Consider the following 27,862-nt stretch of genomic DNA (forward strand, 5'->3'; position numbering starts at 1 on the left):
TGCAGCATACTTCTGGACAACATCTGCATAGCAGTGCAGCCACGTGTAACAAACAGTCTACATGGACCACTCCCCAGTGCTCCTTTGATCTGTCCATTTGCCTTTGATTGTGAAACTGGGGGTGCAATGAAGAAACAGGAGCTGCTTGCACCAGATATTCTGAATCATGACCTCTGGTACACACAGAGTTCTTTGAATCTGTCTCTGGAAAACAGATGGTCCTTTTGAAGTCCACTATGAACCTATCCTGACACCTTTCTTGTTTGCTTTGTACCATACAACTTTACATTCTTCTTTTGTCATCACTTACTGACAATGAAATCCATTGAAGCACCTGAAGGGATTGACTTTCAACGATGCTTCTGATTTCTCACTAATTTAAATAATTTAAAAAAAGCAATTTTAGGGCTTTCTCAGTTCAAGTCCATTTGCCCATTCTTGTATTTCCATGTGTGTGTTGCATGCCATTCATTTATATCCCTGTGTGTGTGTGTGTGTGTGTCTGTGTGTCTGTGTGTCTGTGTGTCTGTGTGTCTGTGTGTCTGTGTGTCTGTGTGTCTGTGTGTGTGTGTGTTTTGTGGAAATGTGTAAAGACGCCCAGGCTTAAAGGTCACAGCATGCCAGGACTAATCAACAAAGAGAAATGGAAGGCCCTGCCCCTCACTGTCTCCGACATCAGCTCCTGCGTCATGGGCTACACTCTGGCTCTGACAGCCTCCTTGACTTATGACAACATGGAGGACCACCCCATTGAGGGTGAGTGTCATCATCATATTCATATGCTTTGGATGTAGCATCTTTTAATGCAAGACAAGAGCCTATTTCCTACAATAGATGTCACTGTCATATCCTTATCCTGTAGAGATAGCCCATTCAACAGGCATTTGTTCTACAGATCTAAACAGTATCTCAAATGGCAGGAATCCCTCTCTCAGGTCTGTCAGCAGCCTTAACAATCAGCTACGGTGGCAGCTTCACAATGTCCTCTGACACCAGATATGAAAGCAATCATGATGACTGAGCCTGTTGTACTGATACGCTCCACCTCTGAGTATTCCCAGCCTTGGCTTAAGCTATTGTCAATCCTGAAGTAATACCAGTGTCTGACTGGTTTAAAACTACACCAAGAAAAGAAATGTGAAATTTGTACACTGTGCTACATATGCCGGTTTCTTTTGAGAAGAACAATGATAAGAGTCCAGATGGGCCTTGCCTTCAAATACGATTTTAGGGACATTAACATATTAGTCAGCTCTCCAAATTCCTGGCTGAGACAGGGCTTCTCATGGAAGGTTGTTCCAGCTGTTTGAAGTACAATGTAAATGTCCTCAGCAGAGTGTATTTTTTGGCTACATTTATCTTTCATAGAACCTAGTGGGAAATGGACTGAATCCCTGAAATAACCTGCCTTCCAAATAGGTTTTTTTCCACACTTCAAATACCTACAGATTTCATGGTCGTGGTTCCACAGTAAGGTTCCATTAATTGATATAAATGAAATGTAGGTGAGACTGTAGCTCAAGGCATTGCCTACAGCACATAATATCACTTTCTACTAATTTCTGATGTTATGGTTAACTAAATGATTTCCTGAATACAAATCATTTATGCTGATTTAACCAACATTTCAGCATTAGACATGGATCTTGGTGTACTGATTAAACATTTGTTTAATGTTATTTAATGGATTCACTAGTGTCAACTTATAAAATCTGAATGCAGTGTAACATGTTCCAAAAGATAATCAAATGTATATTAATTTCTCTGTGCATGTATTCTTTGTGATATTCTTTTAACTTTAACTATTGTCTATGCAGGAATCTTCATATATCCACTCGAGGAATGCTCGACGGTTGTTGGCTTTGAAGCAATGATCTCCTCTCAAATCATAACTGTACAGATCAAAGACAAGGCCAAGATCGATGACTGTTACTTAGATTGTTGTTCTTCAGCCAACGGGACTCTGCAGAGTGGAAGCGGTGAGGCTGTCTCTCTTTCTCTCTCTCTCTCTCTCTCTCTCTCTCTCTCTCTCCTGCCTCTCTCTCCTGTGATCCATCCATCAGACAAAACTTAATTTCTTAGGAGGAAGGGTTCATTTGTAGTGACACCATCCTTCCACAGGACATATTGTTATGGAGGAGGACCTGGAGAGAACTGTGCTGGTGGTGAACCTTGGGGTCATTCCGCCTCTGGAGACAGTGAGTGTTCTGGTCAGCACATCCTCTGAGCTGTCTACGCTGCCAAGCGGGGGCATCAGGATCATCTCTCCGCCCGTGTGCACCCCCAGGGTCGAGCGGTCAGTGAAAGAGGAACAAGCATTCTCCCCTGGCACAAGCAAAAGGTAATCGCAGTAGAGAATATTTGCACTGAGAAATGATTCATTGAATGCCTCTTGTAGAGAGAGACTTCGTCCTGCTACTCAGACCTATAGCCCGACATAAATTAAATATTGATGATAGCCTTACAACAGGGGAAATGGTTTATCTCTGATCACTGGGCTGGTTAATGCTCCCTGTGCAGGAAAGAAAGGCATCACTGTGCCCTGGGACCCCATGACCAGCTACCTGGGAGTGCTCTGCTGTGTCTGGCCTGGCTGCTGGAGGACGAGTCCATCAACTCCATCGACTACGACTTTAACTTCCAGCTGGAGATCAGAAGCCCTTACCTACTTGCAGGTCAGAGGAGATTTTAGAACTCACTGTCTTATTTGGAATGCGTGTAGAGTACAGTAGAGTATTTGGAATGTGTGTAGAGTACAGTAGAGTATTTGGAATGTGTGTAGAGTACAGTAGAGTATTTGGAATGCGTATAGAGTACAGTAGAGTATTTGGAATGCGTGTAGAGTACAGTAGAGTATTTGGAATGCGTGTAGAGTACAGTAGAGTATTTGGAATGCGTGTAGAGTACAGTAGAGTATTTGGAATGCGTGTAGAGTACAGTAGAGTATTTGGAATGTGTTGAGTACAGTAGAGTATTTGGAATGCGTGTAGAGTACAGTAGAGTATTTGGAATGCGTGTAGAGTACAGTAGAGTATTTGGAATAAATGTGGTTATGAATGTGGTTTTTCGAGAGATAATATAAGTGCAAATTTGTTTGCTGTATCATTTGAATGCAGTGTGTACATGTTTATGACATTTTAAACTCCATTCCTCCATTTCTACACATTGACAAAGACACTAGAAGGAAAGGACAACTGATGTGAAGGACTGTTTGTCCTGGAGTGATTGTTTACCTTGTCATATTGAGGCACTTGTATCCGTGTGAGTGGAATAACCCGTGTTGGTGCTATTGTTGGTGTTATTTTAAAATGCTTTACTGCTGTCTTTGTACAGGTGTGGAAAGCCCATCCCATGCCATCCGGGCAGACGCTGACCCATGCGCCCGTTCTGCCACCAACATAATGGTCACTCTGGCTGATAAGTACACTTACGACTGCCCTGTGGAAATACTCATCTATCCTAGTGGTGTGTATTACACACTTATACACAGTCAAAAAGATGCACATACACACACATCCCGCACACACACACACACACACACTTGGCTCTGAGGTTTCTGTATCATGAAAAACATTAGAGACAATCAACAGAGTTTTCTCAAGCCATACTAGTAGAGCCTTGACAGCTTTCATTTACTTCTGCAGAGTGTAGAAAGCTTATTAGATCAGTTGCTATTGAGGCTCCGTTTCCTGGCCATAGTGGCCACTGATGCATTCTACCTCCAGCTGTCTTCCTCTCAGCATGGGCTGATAAGATTTCTGAGTCCGTCTGCCCTCTCGCTCCTTTTCCAACGCAACCAACCCCTCCCCCACTCTCCCCATCTCTCCCTGTCTCTGTTTGTCTTGCACACTATTTCTGTGCCCCTACTTTCTGTTGTTCACAGTCTTTCTCTTTCCCCTTTCTTTATGTTTTTCTCTCCATCGCTCTCTCTCTTCAGCTCTCCATCTATCCCACTTTATCGCTCTTTCTCTTTACTCCCTTACAATGACCTTCGTGTGGACCAGCGGTTCAAAGATATTGAAATGAATCTTGGCATCTTCACTGTGCAGGCGGTGAAGAGCGCCTCATTACTAAAAAAAGACCTCCAGCAACAATGCATCTGAATTCAATTGGATGGAGAGACGTGGAGCGTGGAGGTCCTGGCCTCATCAGGGCTAACAGTGAGCACAGAAAGGGTGCCGGCGCTAGTGTGGTGGAATTGATTGACCGCTCTCAGCCATGGCTCTGCATTTGCGTGTGGTCATATTTCCCCTGGTGAGTGCCGAGGAGTGATTGCCGTGCGCAATGAGACGTTACTTTCACAGGTAAGGGGAGAGGGGGATGGAATGAGAGAAAAGATGGAGGAGAGAAAAGGAGGACAGAGGGAGGGAGAATGGTCGGCACTTGAATTTATCAGAGTGGGGAGAGAGTGAACAGTTTTGGGTTATCTCAGAGGGATAATGAAACACCTTTTCTTTCATTCACAGCACGAGTGAGTCGTTGGACTTAGATTCATGTCCTCACATTTTAAGACAGCTGAGGGCCAACTAATCTCTGTGGAGAGCACATGAACCCATCACAATGTCTTAGACAGATGAAATGAAGCAGGACTAAAGCACCCCCCCTGCCTGTCTGTCTGAAGCTCTGCATGTTGATGCCCCTGTCACCGTTGGTCAGGCAGTGTGACGCCGACACCACCCACAGTGAATTGTCTGAATTGTCATGCCTGTCCCCCCCCCCTGCGTCCTGTCTCCAGAGCCTCACCTGCCCCAAGTGCTCGTGGAGAACGGCGACATGACCTTGGAGGAGTACGACGAGTATCTACACAGCAAAAGCGACTTCATCAAGGGGACCAAGAAGGATGCAAGTGACGAGAAGAAAGTAGGCTGGCGCCTATGCATACAAAAAAACACACTCAGAAACGAATCTCCGCCTCCATATCATATCATACATACATAAGCCCACACACACATAAACACACACACACACACACACACATCCCCCCACACACACATAAACACACACATCCCCCCAAACACACATAAACACACACACACACAAACACACACACACACACACACATCCGCCCCCACACACATAAACATATAAATAGCCCTGGGATTTGATTTCTATGTGAGTAGAGGGATATTCTTAAGCATTCTTCAACTCATAGATATATGAAAGGTGCACAAGTATGTAAATTAATGAGCATCTACTTTAGGTTTTAGTTTTGACAAGATCTTTATGAAATTGATATTTGCTATGTATCTATGATTGCATTGTTTTTTTTTGGTTGGCTGAAATGAAATGTGTTGATTGATTATTTTATTTAAGCCTCGGAAAACACATTGAGGAAAAATACCCTCGTTTACAATGGTGCCGAGGGTAATGAAAAGTTAATACATTGAATACACTTGAATAGACCTACAGTATATACTCCTTGATGAAACTTGCTTTGGTGGTGCAGACTTGCTAATGCTTTTGGTATAGTATTCAATAAGAACCTGGAGGACCAGTGTGCCATATTTTTCCTTTTAAATATACCATGATAGATACAATGAGATTGGTAAGTGACCAACAAATCAACCAACACAGCGGGAAGGCACAGGACTCTCCGCCCCACAATAATTACCGATAAAAAGGGGTTTCTATGGCAACCACCACAGCACCTCAACCCACTGCTAGGTACTTCTATCTTCACTGCAGTTGAACATGGGTTAAGAGCCTTGCCTCAAGTTTACTGATTGACTTGGGAAAATGATTTGATACATCAAGTCTACTGGACAGAGAGTTCCTATAAGGGTGCTTTACAGTGCTGTTTATTACTGTAATCGTCAGGTCCCCTGAGATGTGGGAATGTTTATATGAATGTGAGAGTGAAATTTCGTATTTGGTAATGTATTCAGGTACATGTGATATACGGATGTGGAAATTCCCACTGGCAGATGTGTCGCCTATTTGACAAATGATCTACTTCTTGTTGTCGTAATATTTTATCTACAATTTTATATTTTACGTTGTTCTTAAAATGAGGTATAACAGAATGCTATGCTGTAATGTATTACTTTACGCATGTCTCGTTAGAAATGAGTGTCTGAAACCTGGGCTAAAACAGCACGTGTCAATACTTGCAACTAATGAAGTCTTCTGTATAGATGTGTAGAGAGGAAAAACTGTAATGGAAAGGGTAGCAACAGGAGATGTTTAGAGAGAAAGAATTTTGATGAAAAGGGAAGCAACAGGAGATGTTTAGAGAGAAAGAACTGTGATGAAAAGGTAGCAACAGGACACATTCAGCATGATGAGATCCTTTGCTTGGTTAAAGAGTCATCTAATACGAATTTTAAAATAACCAATTTAAAGTAAAAATCCATGTTATTCAAATGTTATTCAGAATGTTCATCATATGACTCCCTACAGGTGTTGATGTTATTCCACCCACGTACTGTATAACAGGAAGTTTTCCTGAGGACATATATCTCTGCCAGACACTGGCCTCATGATTCAAGGCCAGGCCTGTGGATTTTCGTGATCTGATACCCATAGTGGTTTTCGCTCAGCTCTCCTCACCACTCTGCCTCCCCCTCGTTTCTTTGGTAGGTTGAAATCCTACGTAAGAGGCTCCACAAGGACATCCTCCACAACCCGGTGGTCATGCTGAACTTCTGTCCCAACCTCAAGTCCATGACCTCTGACCCCATGAGCCCCCGGGGCGAGTTCATCTTCCTGATCGACCGCAGCGGGAGCATGAGCGGGGTGAACATCAGCCGTGTGAAAGTGAGTCACTGACACTTTTCAGTTTTGTTTTTTTCAGGTGAAAAGTAGTAATACTTTTCAGTATACTATTGTGTACTACTGTTTATTGTGTGTTTGTATACGTACATGAACTAATTGCTTCTTGCCAGAGCAAGTCATTGGGCCTCATTCTCGACAGCAGTTGGGAAGACTTTCCGAAGGATTTCAGAAGGAACTCCACTTCGGAAACATTTATGAAAACATTTGCATTCTCGTTATTTTTTTCTTCTGTGCTTTCTTCTGAACTTCAGACAACTTTCAGAACTCGAAATAGCAGTCGTAACTCTACCGGAATCTTCTCAAATGGGATTCCACGGGCCATCTTGTGGTTATTTGAGGAATCGCGTTGAGGAATGACATTTGAAAAAACTCCGTATTACAGTAAAAGGGTTAACGGTTGAATTTGTGAGAACCCGTCGGTGATTGCGTTCACGTCAGCTCTACAGACATCCTTGGATTAAAATAATTATTATAATAATAAATACGAGAATATTTGTATCATTAACAATTACGTTTCACATTTATAGTCGTAATTAAACGAGGTAGTGTTTATTGTTACACTAGGTCTATATGGCTCGTAGCTTGACTGTTCTCTCCCTTGTACGTCACTTTGGACAAAGGCCACGTCTGCTAAGAGACTGATTGTGAATGACATGAACACTGCAAATGTAAGTGAATAAATAAATAAACACTAAGCTCAATCTGTAAGAATTTAGGCATTAATTTATTGCAATTTATACTACTACTGGTGGCCAGTCTTCACCCCTATGGTTGCCATTTCGAACGGCAGGACGGACTACAATTTATACTCGTACTTGGGACCGGTCTTCACACCTATGGTGCCTATTTTTCGATTACAAAAAAAAAAAGTGACTACTTAAATGTGTTTTACGGACTTCGGACGTTCAACGTTATACAATATCTCCACCTTATTAATGAACACCTGTTACGAGGTGGATTCGGGAGATTGCGACAGCACACGTTTCTAAAATTGCGTCTCCTAATAAGGAGCTGGCAGGGCGTGTATGTATGCAAATCCACTTTCACGAGAACGCGCATCAATCTAAGAAGCTAATCGGAAGGAACCCAGCTGAGAAGACTTCGGCTGCTTATGAACACATTTTCAAGCGTGCGGGAATGCAGCGGAAGCGTTTCTCTTACGTTGTTTTTGCGAAGTCGTGTAAGAAACATTTCTGAAGAATTACAGAAAAAGGTCGAGAATGAGGCCCATTGTGTTCTGCAGAGATATGAAGGTTGAAACGAGCAGGGTCAGTTAGAACTGCTGCTGTGAGTGCACGTCTTTGAACCAGCACCCTGTGCGCTGATAAGGTCTATATACACTTAATCATTGTGGCATCTACTGCTGATACAAAAAGGACTTTAATAAACACATGTTTGCTGCTCTCCATATTTTAACAAATAATCCAAGCAGTCAAAGCCAGACATACAGAGGAGCAGACCCCGGTTGTATAATTACAGCCGTGTTCTCAAAAGCTCTATTTAGCGGGAGTGTAAACAGAGCCTGAATTCAGCAGCTGGTCTGGAGCCTCTGTGTGAATGCTAAGCACATGCTGATCGGTCTGCTTAGGAGCGTGTGACGCACCGTGCAGCACCGCACCGCACCGCACCGCGCTAGCCGATGACTCACGTCCTCTTCAGATGGAGGATGCTCTGCTCGTGACACCACAGCTCCTGGTTGCTGGGGTCCTGGGTCAGGCTAATGATAATATCAGTCTTCCGGCTCCCTGTCAGCCAAAGGACTTGAACCCTACAGAGTATGTCACACATCAAGATTGAGCTACACACAGGACCTTGAATTTTCTCAGGATCTGCACTTTCTACAGTCGGTCAAATCTGTTGAAATTTCTGTGGCTACAGACTGAAATACCAGCTTTCTGGTGGTTAATAACTGTTGTGTAGCAGGTCTTGGGATGTTGCAACCAATTTACATGATATACAGTATTTACTCTAATTTGACCCTTCTTTGCCATGATAACATAATGGATGGATTTCTACACGAGTCCCCTTTCATTCCCTGGTAGAGAGGTGGAAGAAGAATTTGGTTAGTACAGTCAATTCTGCACGAGCTCAATGAGAATTTACTCTCAAACACATGAGTAAAGGTCATACATGAATATCAGCACTCCAGCATGGATTTCAGTGAGAGCTTTTTTTTTTATAGTTGCTCTGACCTTTGGCGACTGACTGACTTTTTTCACCTCTGTTTCCTGCAGCCATCTCGTTACCTCTTCATCTCACACTTATCTTGTAATTGCATCCACTTTTTATTACCACTCATCACCCACACCCAGATTCACACACACACACACACACACGCACACACACACACACACACACACACACACACACACACACACACACACACACACACAACATTCTGAGCTTCCTCAGCAACATAAAACCTTTTCAATGTCCCCACAGGATGCCATGGTGGTGATTCTGAAAAGTCTTTTCCCAGCCTGCTTGTTCAATATCATCGGCTTCGGCTCCTCATTCAAAACACTCTTCACCACAAGCCAGCCCTACGATGAGGTAGGAGGCCAAAACAGACTTCAGGGCTGCCAGTCACATATGGACGCTTTTCTCACCATAGAGTTTTGATCATACAGTGTCTTGTGGTTTATCGAAGAAAACACATTGCGTAAGAATCAGTCGTAAGTATCAGTGCTTACAATGACTAAGGAAGACAAAATGGAAGTACCTATAATGAAGTACCATGAAATTCACGCTCTCGCACGAATGATTAGGTAGTGTACCCATTAGCAGAAACGAGGAATCCCTAATTGAAAGAAGCACTCTGATTTCAAACACTCCCCTCTTCAGCTATGCACAGATGGACTAAGTGTTTTATTATGGCGCACAGGACAACCTGGCCATGGCCTGTGAGCACATCAGGAAGATCCGAGCTGACATGGGCGGCACCAACCTCTTAGCGCCTCTCAGCTGGATCCTGCGGCAGTCTATGCACCAGGGCCACCCGCGGCTGCTCTTCCTCCTCACCGACGGGGCGGTCAGCAACACGGGCAGGGTCATCGACCTGGTCCGCCGCCATGCACGCTTCACCAGGTAAGGCCACCACTGGCACACTCATGCCTTCAAAGACACTATAGACCAGTGGTTCTTAACCTTATTGGAGATACTGAACCCTGCAAGCTTCATCAGTGCATTCGCCGAACCCTTCGTAATTTGAAAAATAAAATATGATTTCTTCAAAACTTAGGTATGTATAAAAACGGCCCGACATTGCTAGTGTGAACCGGGCTATACTTTGTGTGTCTTGACCCCTGCCGAACCCCTGAGAGTGACCCAACGAACCCCTGGGGTTCGATCGAACCCAGGTTAAGAACCACTGCTATAGACCCAATACAGGGCTACATCTCCGTCAGGCAGTCTGAAATGAATATACGTGGCTCTTAACATTGTGCTATGATGTATGGAACCTATGTGATTGTTCAGAATAATGGGGATACTGCAGCAAGGCAAACATGTGAGGACCTTCCAAAGTTAACCCTAAGTTGGCCCCTTTCCCATGGGTAGCATTTTGTTTTGAAAAGTGCTGGGAACATAGTTGATAGATATACATGATCCTACCTCTGTCACTGACCTTCTGTGTCGTCTGCCTGGGCTTTTACAATGAGTGTAACCCAAATTGCATAGGTTACTGGGATTGTGTAGGGCTTTAAAACTAAACTGTTTAAACATGCTAAAACAAGTGTTGTTTGTCTCTGTCAGTTAGTTGCCAGGGGTTACAGAACTCTGCAGTGAGAAAACATTCTTGCCTCAAACTGGCACATACGTTCTAGAAACAGCTGGTTTATCTAATCCAGGGGTTGTAGTATAAAGCCCAATTTATACTTATGTCTAACTGTAAGCATCCCCACCTCCAGTTTCCATGGGTGCAGGCTCAAGTCGTAGATACTTTGTCAATTTTATGTCCACGAATAACGCCCAAATATCAAGTCCTGCACACTTCACAGCTGAGAATAATTTCACATGTTAGCCTCAGACATCTACGAGCCTATCTATAAAATAACTCAAATGCTGCATCTGTCCAACAAACTTAGCTGTAGCTAGCTTGCTATCCACTATCACACAGTAATATTAATAAACATTATCCACATACAACACAGTTAAGTCCACTGTTATTTCAGTTATGAAGCATATGCTATGAACTAGATCAATAGAAGATGCCTGACCAGAGTTGCTGTCTTTGCTCAAAATCCGACTTTAACGCAGCACCACTTTCTTTTATTTAGACTTGAAATTACTATGGCAGCAACACAACAGCATTTTAAAAACCCACAAAGCCAGGAAGGCATAAGGTTCCTCACATACAATAGAAAACCATGCATTTTAGATGGACAGCTAACGGACAAATGCTAACCCATAGTACTGCATACCAACCTAATAAAGGTAGAGCCTCAGTGTATATGACCCTAGAGTCAGACCCTAGAGTCAGAAAGATTGTTCTAGATTAATTGCTTGTTTGCCTTCACCAAACACGTGAAGACAACCATCACAGTAGCACTGTGATTGCCTGCTGTTCCCTAACGTCCCGGATAAGCCTTCTGAGACAACAAGAGGCAGTGAGGCTGTAGCTGAGACAACAATAAGATATGAACCACTATGAGGTGCCTCAATAAATTGTAATATTGAATGATATTAAACAGTGTGAATCCACACTGTGGAAATTGCGTTATATTAAAAGAGAATGGTCGAAATCGGGTGCATTCCTATTCTAAAGGACTTATTACTGCTTGCTCTGAAACAAGGAATGCATGGTAATCTTGCCTTCACAGGTGCTACACTTTTGGAATTGGCCAGAGTGCCTGCAGGAGACTGGTGCAAGGACTGGCCACAGTATCCAAGGGGATTGCAGAGTTTTTTGCAGAGGGAGAGAGGCTGCAACCCAAGGTTCTCCTTTGCAGTGACATGTTTATTGTTCACTTCCACATTAACTTATTCTGAATGTCGCAGTAAGGCAATTACCAGGCGTTTGTAAATTGTAGCCTGCCAGGGAGAAATGGCAATTAGCGTTCAGTCTTCTTATTCATAAAACATTAACATTTTCAAAGTAATCCATCAATCAATAACAGAATAATGGATACATCTTTTTAAACAAGAGAATATTATGGTTGTGTACAAGTATACATATACACATGTACAAATATACATATACATATATACATACATCTACCCATATACGTACATATACATATAATATACATATACATATACATATACATACACATACACATACACATATACATATACCCATATACATATACACACACACACACACACCTATTATATTTATACGTGTATGTATGAATATATATATATATATATATATATTTATATGTGTGTGTGTGTGTGTGTGTGTAAATATAAACATAACAAATACAAATGTCCCATAGACCACGATTAATTGTTTCCTCCAATGGATCCTTTTGTCAGATGATCAAGATGCTGAAGAAATCCATGACTCCTGTGCTCAGTGACATTTCCATTGAGTGGCTGTTTCCTGAAACCAAGGAGGTGCTTCTCTCCCCCGTGGGCAACACCTACCTCTTTCCAGGAGACCGTCTGATTGGCTACTGCGCTGTCTGTGACACGACCCGTTACCATCCCAACCCCAAGTCTGTGAGTGCCCTCTGAGTGATTGAAGAGAACTCAAAGCAAGAGGGAACACTCTATCCTCACATGCATACTCAGTGACGGCAGTCTGCACATTAATAGCCAACTCTCATACTGCGCTCTTGGGGTACTTGATGTGATTAGAGCCTTTTAAATTGCATAGACATGAACGTTTTGAGTATAGATACTCTCTTAGAGACTTTAAGGAGGCTAGTGAACTAACATTTTTTATTCAAGACACATAATATCCAGACATTCGCTAATGCAGTGACTTTGTCACTGTGTTTGACACTTTTTGAAGCATGTTTTTATAAACTACTACAGGTATCATGTTCAAATTCATTTTCATCGTATATGGCCATGGTCACACATGTTGTTCTAAGTTGCCGCCCAGGCTATGCAGTTCTGTGGTCCGGGTTGGACCACCCTGTGAAAATGTAAAAAAAAAAAAAAAAAAACGTTCACAGCACAACATCGCCATCATCGCCAAAAAGGCATGAGCTAGCGTTCCAGCAAGCCTCATACAGCACCAGCTGTGTTGTTGTTGATGTTTGTAATGTTTCCGTAAGCCTTTTTCAGTTGTTAGATTGGTAGATTTTTTTCGACCAAAACTCCTCACTGCTGCTTTAAAGCCCCATTATGCAACAATTATGCTTCAGGATTAGGGTTAGGATAAGCAGTTTAACCTTAAAAAAAATTGGGGCGCTACAATGACTTTTAATATGGAAAATCGCGTCCGTGCCATTGGCATAGCAGGGTCCATAGGCATATAACTGCGTTCTGTAGTTTTGCCTGCCGCAGCCCACCGACCTGACTTGTTTACTTTCTGCCGATCTAGTAAGTAGCTTATTTGCCGTCTTGCTTAGTCTTGTGTTGCACTTGCTTGATGTTTGACTGTGTAAGGACAGTCGCTGAGTAACTAGTTTGTCATAATGTCAAAGTCAGCACATTTCAAGAGATTTTGTTAGTTTTAGCTGCTAGCATACCTTTAGTGAATAGCTATTGATACGTTGTGCTGCTTTGACTTACCTAAAATGGCTGATGACTCCTGTGACCTCCGCAGGATAAGCGCCGGCGCTACAGCATGATGCGCTCCAACGAGTCCACCAGCTCTGTGTTCTACCACTCCCAAGAGGAGGATCCAGCCAGGAGTGCCACAGATGGTGCAGTGTTACAGAGAGACACGCATGCCGGGGCTCTGCATGATGGTTACCAGGACACCATGTCTGAGAGCAGTCCACTTCCTACTGAGGAAGACTTCATGGGTAACACGCCACTGTCTTATTGAGAGATAAGCCTTTTACACAGTAATTCCACTGCTGTGAGTCAACCGTTTTTAATCTGCAATGATGCACCGTTAAAATGTGATATTTAAAAGCCAATGAGGAATGCAGACTCTGCATAATGAATGCTTGCAGTCATGGATGTTCTGGACATTCTGGATATTGTGTTCAACAGGAATGGACACTAACGGAGCACCACGAAGGCGGGCCTATAGCACCAACCAGATTACGAATTACAACCCTGCAAAGAGGGCGTACACTCCAAGCGATCCGACCTCAGTGGCGGAGAAGAACCCTTTGAGAAGAGCAAAAGTCCAGGAACTGATTAACCAAACCAGTCTTGACCATGGAGCTGAGTGGAAATTAAACTACCAGGTCAGTCAACCCAGTGACTACACTAGTGAATGCCAAAACCTATGATGGGTTAATGGTGGACTGTGGTACAACTCCCTTAGAGAGTATAGATAGATAGATGGATACTTTATTGATCCTGAGGGAAATTAAGGTCATCCAGTAGCTTACACTTACAAACAAACAACAAAAATCGCAATAAATACAAAAACAAAAACAATACACATAGGGAGAACATGTACACATGGGGGTGGGGTGTTTACATATAACATATACATATAACATTGTGCTTTACTTGTGACAAAGCTGCAAGTAGTGGAAAGTAGTGCAAAAGTGTTCATGTGCATGTGTGGATAGTGCAAAGAGTCCTGTGTGTGGGGATAGTGTATATGATATCGTCAAACAAAAATCAGTGGGGGGAAAAACCCCACATGACCACCCTGCTGAGCAGCGCAGCGGTCGGCACTCCCCCTGAGTGAACACAGCTTTTCCCACAAAAATATTGCGAAATTGCCGCATCAATGAAATCACAAACCCAAACACCCATTCCAATTTAGATTGCAATCTGATTTTATAGTGTATCGTGTTGTTTCTGTCTAACCGAATTATGAAACCAATTGTGTCCCTCTCCTTCTTGCTGTGTAAATCCTCATAAAGCTAATCCAAAATGAGACTTCCGAAAGGGGGGACCCTACTCAGATAAGATCGGGTTGCATGTGAGGCTCACCGTGATGAGATCTCTAAATGCAAGGACACGTTTGTCACGATTCAACTGGTCTCTGGTTCGTCAGAAAAAAAAATACATTAAAGCCTGTCAAAAGCTGCACAACCATGGGTATTGCCATGGCAGCAAAACAGACAATGGGGTGGCAGAAATAGGCAACGAGCCGTTTGATGTGCAATCCTTAATGACTGGTACAATCATTTCCTGCTTTGTGCAGATGTATGATTTAAAAACCCAGTGTGCATTGGCTATATAAAAGGGTAGCACATGCAAGTCTCTACCCTTGTCATGGTGTGGTCTCAGTCTTTATTAGCATCATTTTCCGAGGTACCCGTAGAGAAAAATGCTAAGTGCATATTTATAGATTTCTTTCATGTCTCACATAATGAGCCTTGTCACTGACATGTTAGGGAGTCTGAAGTGAATCTCCCACAAAGAGAAAAATCCAATAGCTGCAATCAAACAAGCATTTATCTCAATGCTCCTGCCCATGAGCCACTGAGATTGGGCTGAATTAGAGGCAAATGTCAAATAAATCAGCTTTAGAATTAAGGAAGCCAAGCTGGATAGAAGGAGTACCCTTTATCTCTGGATGTATGTGGTGAAGCTTTTAAGGCTTTAAAATACTAATTGTGCAATTATAGTTTTTGTCAACATCTGACATTATATAACCCAAAAGACATTTCACAAGGCCATCAACAAAATATAATTGTATGTGTGTCTGTGTGTGTCTGTGTGTGTCTGTGTTTTTGTGTGTGTGTGTGTGTGTGTGTGTGTGTGAGTGACCGCCGCGGCCAGCCCACGATTAGGGATGTGGACTTTGGAGATGGTGGAAAACTTGCAGGAGCAGTGGTTTACGTTTTAAATGCAAAAAGATTTATTTTCTTTCCCAATTAGGATTTTAGCAAAAGTAATAACAGCACAAAACAAAGTACTTCAAACAAAACAAAGATTCAATATCCAAAATGTAGCTCCACAGTATTACCTCTGTACACAGCTCCTCTCAGCAGGAAAGCTGTCCTTCTACCTTCACTCCCCGAATGGCACTGAGCTAGCCTCTTAAGAAGGCCTATCTATTGCCACTAATTGGCCTCATAGGGCTGACCCATGAATATGGGGAAACCAAGCCCATCTTGCTCACTCTTAACAATCCTTATTTAACACATGAAATGTCTATTAAATAACACATGTATGGTTATGCTTTGAATCACCACTTAACCCAACAGTAAATAACCCTATAATGCACAGTAATTACGAACGTGAAATGTGAACATGACAAACACCCCTGTGACCTAATGCCCCGCTCCCTCCACTGGTGACACAATGTAACAGTGACATTCCAACGCGAGCGCGCTTTCGCGATGGGACCAGTATGTGCGTGAGCGTGAGAACAAGGAAGTGTGAGTACATGTTAACCAGTTTATGAATTCTATTGCAATGCACATGATAGATGAATGAGATGGTGGGTAAAGAGTATGTATATCAGTGTAATTGAGCAACAGCAGGTGTATGCAAATATCATGTATGAATGTTGTATATCGCGACAGACCAAACAATTCACCCAACTTACGGTAAACACCCGACATCATTACAAACTTACCCAGTGGAACAAACAAACACAACAAACCCACCAAACACCCCCCAACACTCTCAACAATGTTCAGGGTTCACATACTATGTGATGATGCTATGTAATGGTGGCTGCGTGCGTGCGTGTGTGTCAATGAATGAAGTCACCGTCTCTTACTCCCGCCTGTCGCGGTATAAACCCGTACGGAATGTTTGTAACGGTGAGAAGGGAAATGTTTCAGCTTCTCACAGTGTGTGTGTGTGTGTGTGTGTGTGTGTGTGTGTGTGTGTGGTGTGTGTGTGTGTGTGTGTGTGTGTGTGTGTGTGATTGTATTTGTGTGTGTGTGTGTGTGTGTTTGTGTGTGTGCGTGTGTGTGTGTGTGTGTGTCAGGTGTAAATATAGTGTGTGTGAGTGTGTGTGGGTAAATATGCCGTCAAAACTTAACAATCATGTTCTTCCCCAGCCACAGCTGGCTAGTTTGTGTGCCACAGCCTCCAGGGGGCCCCCTGCTGGATGTGACCGCTCCTCATTACTGCAGCAGGAGCAGCAGGAGCAGCAGAAGGAGCAGCAGGAGGAGGTGGCGCTGTCGCCTGCAGAGCAGGTCCTGCCCCAGCCCTGTGCCAGAGCTCAGCCTGTGGGCCACTGCCCAGCCACTGCCCTGGAGAACGGATCCAGGTCTTCCTCTGAGAGCCCCTCAGTGGGAAGCACTGGAGGAGGAGGTCAGTCAGTCAGTCAGGCACAGCAGACAAATGACTGTCCAGCCCTGACAATTTCATACACTACTGTGATTATACTAAACTCATAGGTGTAAATGCCTGTGTTTTTCATTTCTTAATGCTCATTCAGATGGGTACGCGCATCAGCTGTGTGAGTTTGAGACTTCCCAGGACCCTCACGTGCAGCCGGTCAGCACGGCCAGCCTGGCCAGCCCTGGCAAGGGAGACTGCAAGGCGGTGGTGACCGGGTTGCTATGCGGGAAAGCCGTGAAGTGGGAAGTCATCTTTGACATTGAGCCATACCTGAAAGGTCGCGAACGGGAAGAGAAAGTTCATGAGGACCTCTGGAATGAGACGTTCCATCACCTGGCGGCCAACTCCATAATTCAGGACTTTGAGCAAATGGCGGAGAAGGAGTTTGAGATTGAACACGGTTAGGGAAATTATTATGGACTTTGTACAGGTTGCAAACACTATTCTCATTGTTTACCTTGCTAAGATTAAGATCCATTTCTTGCAACATTGTTTATCTTTTGTAGCATTACTGTAAAGTGGTGGTGATGGTGTTATTTGATCTCATAGGGTGTGGCCGCAGATACCAGCTGTATGCAATTCACACAAGCAAAGCCTGCAACATCCTGAGTAAATACACAGCATTTGTGCCCATAGACCTGGACACTAATGAATATTTACAGACCTCCATTGAGTACATGAATGCGGGTGAGTCAGACAATTGTGTTTGTGCTGCACAGCCAATCAGTATCAGTCTTTTGCAGAACATTACAAACACATCAAAGAGACAAGACCACACAAAGATAAAAAGTGACAACCTGTTGTTCCCCACTAATGGTGGTGATGCCTTGCGTAAGGTTTTCCAGCGGTTATGTGAACCTCATTATTTACTCACAGGGAACACAAATAACACGTGTGCGTCTCCACTGAATGTTTCCAGGAGAGGACTCCAAGAAAGGATCCCAGTCGAGCTCCCGATCTGGGAGCAGGAAAAAGCGGGGCTACTCCATTGGACTGGGACGCTCTCAGTCGGGCTGCATGTCAGAAGCTGAGGATGGCCTACTGCCTACAAGTAAGGACTACTTAAGTGTCTTTGAGGACCTAGAAAAGCGCTGTATCAAATGAAAGTATTATTGTTATTATTTAATAGATGTTGAGCATATGAAACCCAAAAGGTTGTCGTTTTGGTCTTTGGTGAGGTTGGCTAAGCATTAAGCTTTAGGGACACTTTTCTGTCCGTGTACTTCTGAGTCATAAAAGACCAGTGACAGTTATGGAGTTCCTGGCAACCTTAAAATGAAGGCTTTCTCAGACCAGTCGTTAAGTGGAAAGCACTCTCAAACTATTTCAGCATGGCATTTCTTCATACTCTTCTAGGGAGGGCACCAATAGTGCATCAGTGAGCTTTTCAAGATCCAAGATGCTGTTTGTACAGTTCAGTTTGTACGAACAAGACAACCAAATTGCCTTTTCCCAAAGTCCTATTTTGCCCTTTCCTTTATTTAATCTGGAAAGAAATCGTCAACATACCCAGTCCCATGTTTTTATCTTCCCAAATGCAGCATTCACAGGGGGGATTGTTAGAAATTAGTTGACAAACAGGCAATAGACATTCCACCCTTGTTCCCTGAATGGCTTTGTCAAAGGCTGTGAGTTCAGGCATTCTTTGGATGTAGTGTTTCTCAGCTAACTGTCAACAGCATCACTGAGTTCACAGACATTTTCCAAGTGTGCAGCTATTTGCTCTTCTGCATTTTATGACTGGGTGGGTTGAGAGAAGAATGTCATATTTAATGGCAGTTATAGAAATGTTGAGGCAGCAACCCTTTCAGATTACAATAACAGTGGCAGAGGGACATCATCAAAAAGACCACAGAAACAACACATGCTGGGCAGATGCAGGGCCGATACACTTCCACACATCTCATGACTGTGCATATTTAATAGATTATAGTGACTGTATAGTGAAGAGCAATATTTTGTTATGTTTATATATTAATATTGTGTTTAAACTTATTAAGTAAGTAGGGAGGTGGTATTGGCCTGTCTGGAAAGTGAAACTGTTGTCATCGACTGGTGTTTTTAGTGAGATTGAAGTCTTTATTTCTGTTTTATCTGTTTGTGTAGACCCTGACGACAGCAACTCCCCCTGCAGCACTCCATCGTCATCATCCGGATGGGAAACATACAAATTCACAGACGGTGACATATATTGCCCTAGAGGCAATTGTAATGTTATGGCGCTATACAAATAAAATTGAATTGAATTGAATTGAATTGAATTGAATTGAATTGAATTGAATTGAATTGAATTGAATTGAATTGAATATATTCTCCATCCATCTCCTCCATGTGCCACCTTTGTGACCTAGTGAATTGCTCCTATTGCTCTTGCATGTCTAAAAATAAACAATGCCACTGACTGAACAAATGGCGTTCACATGTGCAGACATAAACACTACAGGCTGCACACATGTGCATTGTCCTCTTCCAGCACTGATCTCTGAGCGTCTAGACCGCTGCGATGTTACGGGCTGAATAGGCTAAATGGGAGTGTAACCCGCTGGGCCTTGTCTCTCTTTCAGCCTCTCAGAGGAGTCCCTCGGTGACCTCGGAGCACTCTCAGAGATCCGTGGAGAGCCTCTTCTCAGCCAGGTGGGTGAGGGCGACAAACAATCAGGAGACACACACACACACACACACACACACACACACTCACACTCACACACACACACACACACACACACACACACACACACACACACACACACACACACACACACACACACACACACACACACACACACACTCACACTCACACTCACACTCACACTCACACTCACACACACACACACACACACACACACACACACACACACACACACACACACACACACACACACACACACACACACACACTCTCTCTCTCTCTCTTTCTTGCTGTCTTTCATTCTCTCTCTCCATCTTTCTCTCTCTCTTGCACAAACCCACACACATTCTTTCTCTGCATCTCTATTTCTGTCAAACGCACACACACACACACACACACACACACACACACACACACACACACACACACACACACACACACACACACACACACACACACACACACACAAATATACATACCGGTAAATACATACTAAAAAGATCATCAAAGTCCTAACAGCCACATATACTCAAACACACACATACTGTGCATACAAAGACATTCATACACACAATAATGTGTGTGTGCATTCTATACTGTAAAATCCTCAAAGCATTACCGTCTCAATGGTGTGTTTTTGTTTGTACACAGTACTAGCTGGAGAGCAGAGAATGGTGTCAAAAGAGCTATTGTTCTGGGTTGAGTTTTGTAAGGTCAGCCACTCCAGGAAATTCTGTGGAATTCCTCTGTCTTTTGCTACCGCAGCTCACACCTGCCTACCTATTGTGTCTCTGGCACCATTCATGTAGCTTGCGTTTAATGGCTGCTTAGAATCCCTTTCACGCCTTTTTCTATAGCTGCCCCCCTGAAAGCCTCCATAGGGTTCGCTTTTCTCCACGGTTGGCTGTGTGTGGATTCTATCGACCTGAGTGTCACACAATATCTCTAGCGGCTATTCATTGCACTGCCGCCCGGGTCTGCCCTGTATTGGATTTAAACTGAGGGCTGTTAGTCAAGATTACAAATGTCAGGGCTTTTCTTCGTACTCCCACGACTCAGAAGTGAAATTCTGAACCACCACATCCTGTTTAAATCATATGCTGTCTTTGGCTCTGTTCACGTGGCTTTGGTGTTATGGAACTGTATGTGTGATGTCTGTGTCCCCCCATAGGCTGAGTCTCACTCGAACAAGGCTCCTGACCAAGGCAGCCCGGGGTTTCATGAGTCGGAGTCAAAGCAAGACCAGTGACTCCGTGGGTGACAGTGACAATGACAACAAAGACTACATCCCTCTGGTGGGTTTAAAAAAAAAGAAAAAAACACAGAAACTCTGTTGAAGTTGTTTACCACACATCACAATTACATTTGAACATTTTTGTTTCACATTTACTTGAATGTTTATGTATGAACAAGATGCAAAGTTAGAATAGACTATTTGAACTGTCTGTATTTCAAACAATCAACTTTACGACCTGAGAAACACCATTTTGCAAGATACTTTGGTAAATGACCTTCTATTGAAACTAATTACATACGCTGATGATTATTTCTAACAAGGAAGCTTTGTGTTCTTTCATCTAATAGGTCTCCCGACATGCAGTAAAAAACGCCTCTGCTTGTATATTTCTGCAACTAAGGCCATTCTCTTTTCTATTCTTAGCCCTGGCCCCTGTATGAAGAAAAAACACGGATTAGCAATTGAAAAGAAAAACAAACTCAATGCTGAACTGCTGTACAGCAAATCCCCTCAGTTGTACTGATTAATTGACCTGCTATGTTTCATTATAGAGCTTGTGACGGCACAGTTGAAATTGTGTTGTCTACTAAATTGTAATGTCCAATTCTAGCTGTAGATGGTGACAGTAATGTTCCTGAAAATATTTGTGCATTTTCATACCATATTCACCATAAGCTACAGCCTTTTGTTAAACACAAAAGATAAAGATAAAGATCTCTTAATAAAGATCTCTTCCTTTGTAAATGTCCTGAAGCCATTGCCTTTTGGCCGACAGCTAACAATCGATTAATTGACTGCGGGGTCTGATTGCTTGCTCTATTGGACTTTATTGAAAAGTGAAAAGGCTACAGAAATCAATGCCACCAATCAGTAAGATAGTGGTCGATAACAGAGGATTTGGGTAATAAATAGCATTGCTTATACTCATGGCTTAGTGGACTCACAATCCAATTCCTGTCTTTATGCGTTTCCTGCATGCTCTGTGTGTTCATGGCAGGTGTCCTTGCAGTTAGCCTGCGGGGCCTTCGCGCTGGACAGTGCTCTGTGTGAGGCCACCGGTGTGCCCATGAACAAGCTGAAGTGGACATCACCCTTCAGCAGCCACCGCCACAGCCTGCCCCACCACTCCCACTCCAGCGGCCAGCGGGCTGAGAGCCAGGATGAGGGCAGCACCCAGCCCTCTCAGGACCCCGAGGCAAAGCCACACACGGAATTGAGCGTCAGCAGCCAAAGCCCCTTAGCCAGGAGCCCACACAGCCCCAGGGCGGACGCGGGGTCCCCCTTTCTCACCCACCCGTCGACCTCCTCCCCCCAGGAGCCTCCTCACTCCCCCGGCTACTCGCAGACGGACAGCGGCCACGGCTCAGAGTCGGAGCGAGCGGGGACCCCCGAGGCCAGGACCCAGCAGGGCACCCTGGAGCCTGAGGGCATGGTGTGGGCCACCGCAGTGGCCCTGGCCTGGCTGGAGCATAGCTCTGCCAGCTACTTCATTGAGTGGGAGCTGGTGGCGGGCAAGGCCAGCATGTGGCTCAGCAGCCAAACCATTCCAGAGGGTCGCGACCTAGCCACTATCAAGTCGGCGGCCAACCAGCTCTTCATCATCCTCCGGCACTGGGACGAGAACCTGCAGCTCAACATGCTGTGCTACAACCCCAACAGCATGTAGTGCCTGGAGGTGTGCCCGGGACACCTATGTGAAGCTAGCTGTGCTATGCCAACCCTGGAGCTGCTCTCATTGCATGTGATTGCAGTGGAGTGTGGAGGGAAACATGCTCTGTTATGCCAAGGTTCTTGTTTTTTTGAGGTATGATAAATGATGTCACATCCTGAAGCCCTGAAGTTCATTGTCTTTTGAGTTGCTGTTATACTTTATTGTAGTGGAAAAGTGCAATGAAGTGGAATGTCAGTAAATTGTGTATTGTGATTGTCATATAGAATTTAACACACTAATCAGCCAATGTCAACGCTGAGCAAAGACTTCTCACATGGACTCATCATTGCATCAAAAATAGCCATGTCTTCTGCAGGTAAGACTGATGTTTAAACCTGGAAGAGAATGTTTTCAGTTTGATTGTATTCACTTCACTTCACTATTCACGCCTGTACAAATGTATTTTGTGTTTACTCATACTTCTGTGAGAATAACTTGAAATGGTTTAAGCAGTGGCAAACAGATGTTTTGCTCTGACCTGTAATTTGTAAACCTGTGAAGTGCATCTATATTCAATTTAAATGTAGCAAACCTTATTTGAACGACTTAATTGCTGCTTAATTGTCACGCTTTACCTCTGTGAAACTTTGGTGCAAATGTAGTCTGTAATGTGCATTTGCCATCTTTAAAGCTCCCTCTAAATGCAGATCAACACAAAATGGAATGTGGCAGCTAAAACATTGACCAAATGCTTCTACACTGTAAAATTAATGATCATACAAAACTCCTATTTGATTTGGATGGTCATCTATTTGGAGATGTAATTACTTACCCAAGTTAACTGGAGGCCATTTTCATTTCCAATATAGAGTTTGCCCTGTGATATGCTGGCTGTGCTCTCAAACCATAAGTGCCTGTCATTCTGACATTGAAACATAAAGACTGAGTGGACTGTTGCAATGTATGGCATGTTCCACCTGAAGCAAAATGTCTGTGCTTTGTTTTGAAATCTGTTGGTTTGTGTAGTGTTTCCAAACTTTTTCAATTTGCTGGATGATGACATTGTTTATTTTCTAAGTTAGAAAACAATTTCAAAGGAGAACTTCAATCAAGAATATGAACGTGCATACATCCATAGATGTCACCGATGTGTACTAAACAATACTCTACATCATTCTCTCTTCCTGTTCGTATTTCGTAAAATATGTATTGATGTATTGAGTGTAAATGTGGAATGCTAAACCTAAATTCAGAGAATTCACATCTGTGTTTTAGTTTTATTTTCTTGCCGTCACTTGCATGTACTCAGTGTTACTCAGGTATTGCTTTTAAATCAGCCTGATTTTGGAGAAATGTAAGTGGTTGTCTAAGAGACAGGGCTGTTGGGTTTTGTTATGCTCTGCTGGACTGGGTTCTGTGGCAGTGCTATGGGAGATAGACATTAGCCCTTTTAACAACATGGCCGATTTTGTCTCTGTGGTGGCTATATCATTAGGCGTGGACACCATCTCATGGTGAAGGTGTTTTGAAATTGGCTGTTTATATTCTTGCTCTGTTACTTTCTGGACATGCACCGTTTAACAGCTTTCTGTTTCTTTGAGTCAGTACGCAGATGATTGTGCGATGACGATCTATGTAACTGCATGTATTAAAGTCCCAGTGCAGAATGTCTGATGTAACACCTGATTATTTTCAGTAGCTCACTTCTGGTGTTTAGTTTAGTTCAGTGTTCAATGAGATGTGGTCACTAGTATCCACATACAATGTTCAATATTTTACGATAATGTTATCCTTTTTAAACCCCTCATTTACTCTCTGGGATTGTGAAATGACATGGCTCTGATCTGTTATTTTAGTCACCCGGTGAAAGGTTCCCCAACACTAGCAGCTGAAAGGCAATACTTTTTGTAGCCAGTAGATGCTGCACCACACTTTCAAAATCAGAATGGGAAGGGCGGTGCCTGGTTTTTAGCTCAGTGTTTCTTATGACTGATATGAAACATACAGCTCCATAAAGCAAAACACATAGCATCATGTCCTGACTGATACATCTGAGAAGCATGCCCTATCAACGAAGGCCTGGCATCGACTGTAATAACTCTATTGCACCCTAGTGGTATCAAGAAAGGGAAGGTAGCCACAAGCTGCATGATCAAGCCTAATAAATAAAGAGTTAATACAGAGGGATGACGTTGAGAGGGCCAGAGCATGATGGTGCTATTAACTGGGGTAAACAGAAGAAGCACGTGTGCACACTCACACATACAGACTCCACACAAAGACCTCATTAGGCTGAAGAGAGGAATCAGTTATCGATATGTGGCACGCCGAATAGTAGTACACTATTACCTATGTCTTCTTTTCTGAAAACATACTAGCCTTAAATAGTATTACTTTCTGCTGCCTTATTTTAGATGAATTAGACCCCTTGATTCTCATGGAAATTCCCAAATTAACAAGTACATCAGCAGAAGAGCAAGACAAGCTCAGGTCACTGTAAATCAGAAATAGCACACTGTTAATACTGGATTCATGAGCCAGCCCGAGGAACCTCTGTGGCAGACTAACATATGCTTTTTTTTTACCATTTGCATGACAGACACACAGGTACACTTTATTTGGACCACCTTCAATACAACCGAAACGACTATTGCGAAAGGTATGAAATAACAAGACGCTGACGGCTAAAATGATCTGATATTCTCTTGCCGGTCAAAAGCCATCCACTGCGTACGTCTCCGTCTCCTAGAGGGAATGTGGATAAGACAGGCTTTTTTGTGCAACTTTGAACTCATTATCAGGTAACATCAAAGAAAACAAGGCAGAGGGTGGACAACTCTCAGCAACTGCAATAGTTTCTATGACAACACACTGCATTCTTAAGGAGACTCTTCCAGAAATCAAGCTACAGTTATGAGGCAAAAATGCTTCGAAACTGTGTCCTCAATATAGATAATAATAACACAGCATAAACACTCAGAGCTTGTGAGAGACTTATCTAAAAGGCAATGACTGTGTGGAAGACTTTCTCATTATCGGGGGAAAGCATTATCTTGTATTTTGAAAAGCCAAATAATCATCTGCATAATTCAGAACAAAGGGAATTAAAAAAAAAGCTGTAATAACAAAACAAAACAAAAAAACTGGTAGCCCTTTAATCGGCTTTTTCTGTTATGTAGGCCTACTGCAATGACAGTAAGGTTACACCTTATAGTATAGTGCTATTTGTTCATGGTTGTAAAATGATAATTAATGTAATGACGAATTATAGAGCATTGATAATTTGCATCTATGTGCAGGCCTACTAGGGTAATGGTTATGGTCACTCCCTTACCCTAATGATTAGGGTAAGGGAGTGTGGAAAAACACTGTGTTGTGCTGCTATACACTGATAATCCCTGTGTTACCTTGTGTTTAATGATAACATTTCAATATTAAATTGATGTAAAGTGTACAAAAAACTGTATATCACTGATATTCATTTAAAAATGCAGTAGGCTACTCTTGCACTTTCTTAAAGCACAGCTACCATCTGGAAGGATAGCTATGAACTCTAATTGGAGCTCAGTGTAGGAATTAAGTATTCAAGATGTATGTAGCATTATAATGTTTGCATGTCATCACATTTATGCATTCTTTTGAGAAATCAGTGAGCACTGAAAAAATTGAAACGTCAAAGTCCACGACAATCACCCAGGTGCAAGGTATATCCCTTATCCGTTGCATCAATTTCTCTGCTGAATAAACCAGCACTCCAATCAAAGCTCTCTCTTCATCAAATGCATATCAGTCGGATGGCTTTGTGTTATAACAAGCAGGGCTATGATCTGTGGCTGGAGGATGGAACATGACCCACGAGACGCTGGGCCGGGGACTAATGATGCCCACTGAGCTCACAGCTCACACCAGAGAGCCGCATGCCTCAGTGAACGCTACCCAGAGCATAGCACACGGGAGTCAGGAGGCTCAGTCCTGCTTTGCATAATTAAAAAATAGTTTGATTAAAGGACTGATCCGACAGAAAGCTGCGCATGCAGAACGATGGTCTGAATTAGTTCTCCCTCACACCTGGCATTTGCTACCGCTGAACCATATTTGAATTCAAGAATCTCCCGGGATTGGCTGAGAGTGAAGGTCACCATGGCAACAATACGGGGATGGCGATATGAAATTCTTTGCTGTAATTAAAGTTGAACCATGTCCAGCTGACTCTCTCAACGATAAAAAAAAAAAAAAAAAAAACAGCTCTTAATAGCATTTTAGCAAGGGTTTGTCCTGACATCCTGTGCACCCAGACAAATACCCACATGAAGCAAGAACCCGGGGAAATAAGCTGTATGCTTACATATTGTAGGGGGCAGGGCATCGCTCTCCTATGTTGTATGTGAGTTCACCCATAAATCCGAGTGTGTAGTAGATGTAATGTTTAATCCATGTGTAATGTAGCGCCTGTGTCCACCCTTACCCTGTAAACTGTGCCTGTGTATAAGATCCAAAGACTTTATAAAGAGTCATGTGGCAGTAATTGAAGTGAATATATGGCTAGAGTGTCAAATTGGAAACTTGACTGGTTTTGTTGCCAGCGTGGAAAATTATTTAAAACTTATGTTACTACATTGTGATTTGAAAGTTGACGGTTAATTGAGAGACGTGAGTCAGTTATGTTGAGAGCCTGATTAAACTAGCTAGCTGGTAGCTGGTGACTGTTCATACTGGGTTGTCAAAATATATAGTCTACTAGATGAACTGCATAGTGTGTAATAAGAGCATTGTACCAAGCGCACACAGCATGAAACAACTCACAGCCCAATAATCCTGGCATGTGACATAATGAATTCCTCTAGACAGGTGCCACACCACATCAACACATGATGCAATAAGCTATATTAATGTATTTGTATTGACAACAAATGGCACATCACAGGACAAAATAAAAATACACCTATATAGCCCATCATACAGGATTTTAGAGACTAACTACCACAGGCAGTAGCTTGCCTTGCCTTGCTTGCCACCGACCCAGCTTGACCTTTCACAACCAACCACTCACACAATCACACATTTCACAATACCACTAGGCAGGCTTGCCTAACGTATCATAGCGATATTTAAATCACATTACATAATTGATTTACTATTGTTAACATTTAAATAAGTATGTCTGTGGCCTGGTTCTGTTTTGTTCAGTTTTTATAAATGCATTTTCCTTAGATGGATATTCAGGTAGCCTATACTG

The 27,862-nt window shown here is 43.0% G+C and overlaps 1 protein-coding gene across 1 annotated transcript; it reads left to right on the top strand.

Annotated features, from left to right (window-relative positions):
- Positions 1 to 617: 617 nt before the first annotated feature.
- On the top strand, positions 618 to 22,641 carry vwa5b1 (von Willebrand factor A domain containing 5B1; the record flags this gene model as incomplete). The annotated part of the gene is made up of 21 exons (XM_080854491.1): positions 618 to 756; positions 1,818 to 1,979; positions 2,122 to 2,341; positions 2,521 to 2,675; positions 3,334 to 3,465; positions 4,736 to 4,860; positions 6,580 to 6,756; positions 9,217 to 9,327; positions 9,659 to 9,861; positions 11,595 to 11,709; positions 12,253 to 12,438; positions 13,496 to 13,697; positions 13,891 to 14,090; positions 16,824 to 16,875; positions 17,207 to 17,509; positions 17,659 to 17,796; positions 18,029 to 18,160; positions 19,216 to 19,290; positions 19,674 to 19,743; positions 20,910 to 21,033; positions 21,973 to 22,641. The coding sequence occupies 21 exons, from the start codon at positions 618 to 620 to the stop codon at positions 22,639 to 22,641; spliced, it is 3,690 nt and encodes a 1,229-aa protein (XP_080710617.1).
- Positions 22,642 to 27,862: the final 5,221 nt, after the last annotated feature.

Source organism: Sprattus sprattus (assembly GCF_963457725.1).
Source record: "Sprattus sprattus genome assembly, chromosome: 16".
In the NCBI taxonomy this organism is placed as follows: Eukaryota; Metazoa; Chordata; class Actinopteri; order Clupeiformes; family Clupeidae; genus Sprattus; species Sprattus sprattus.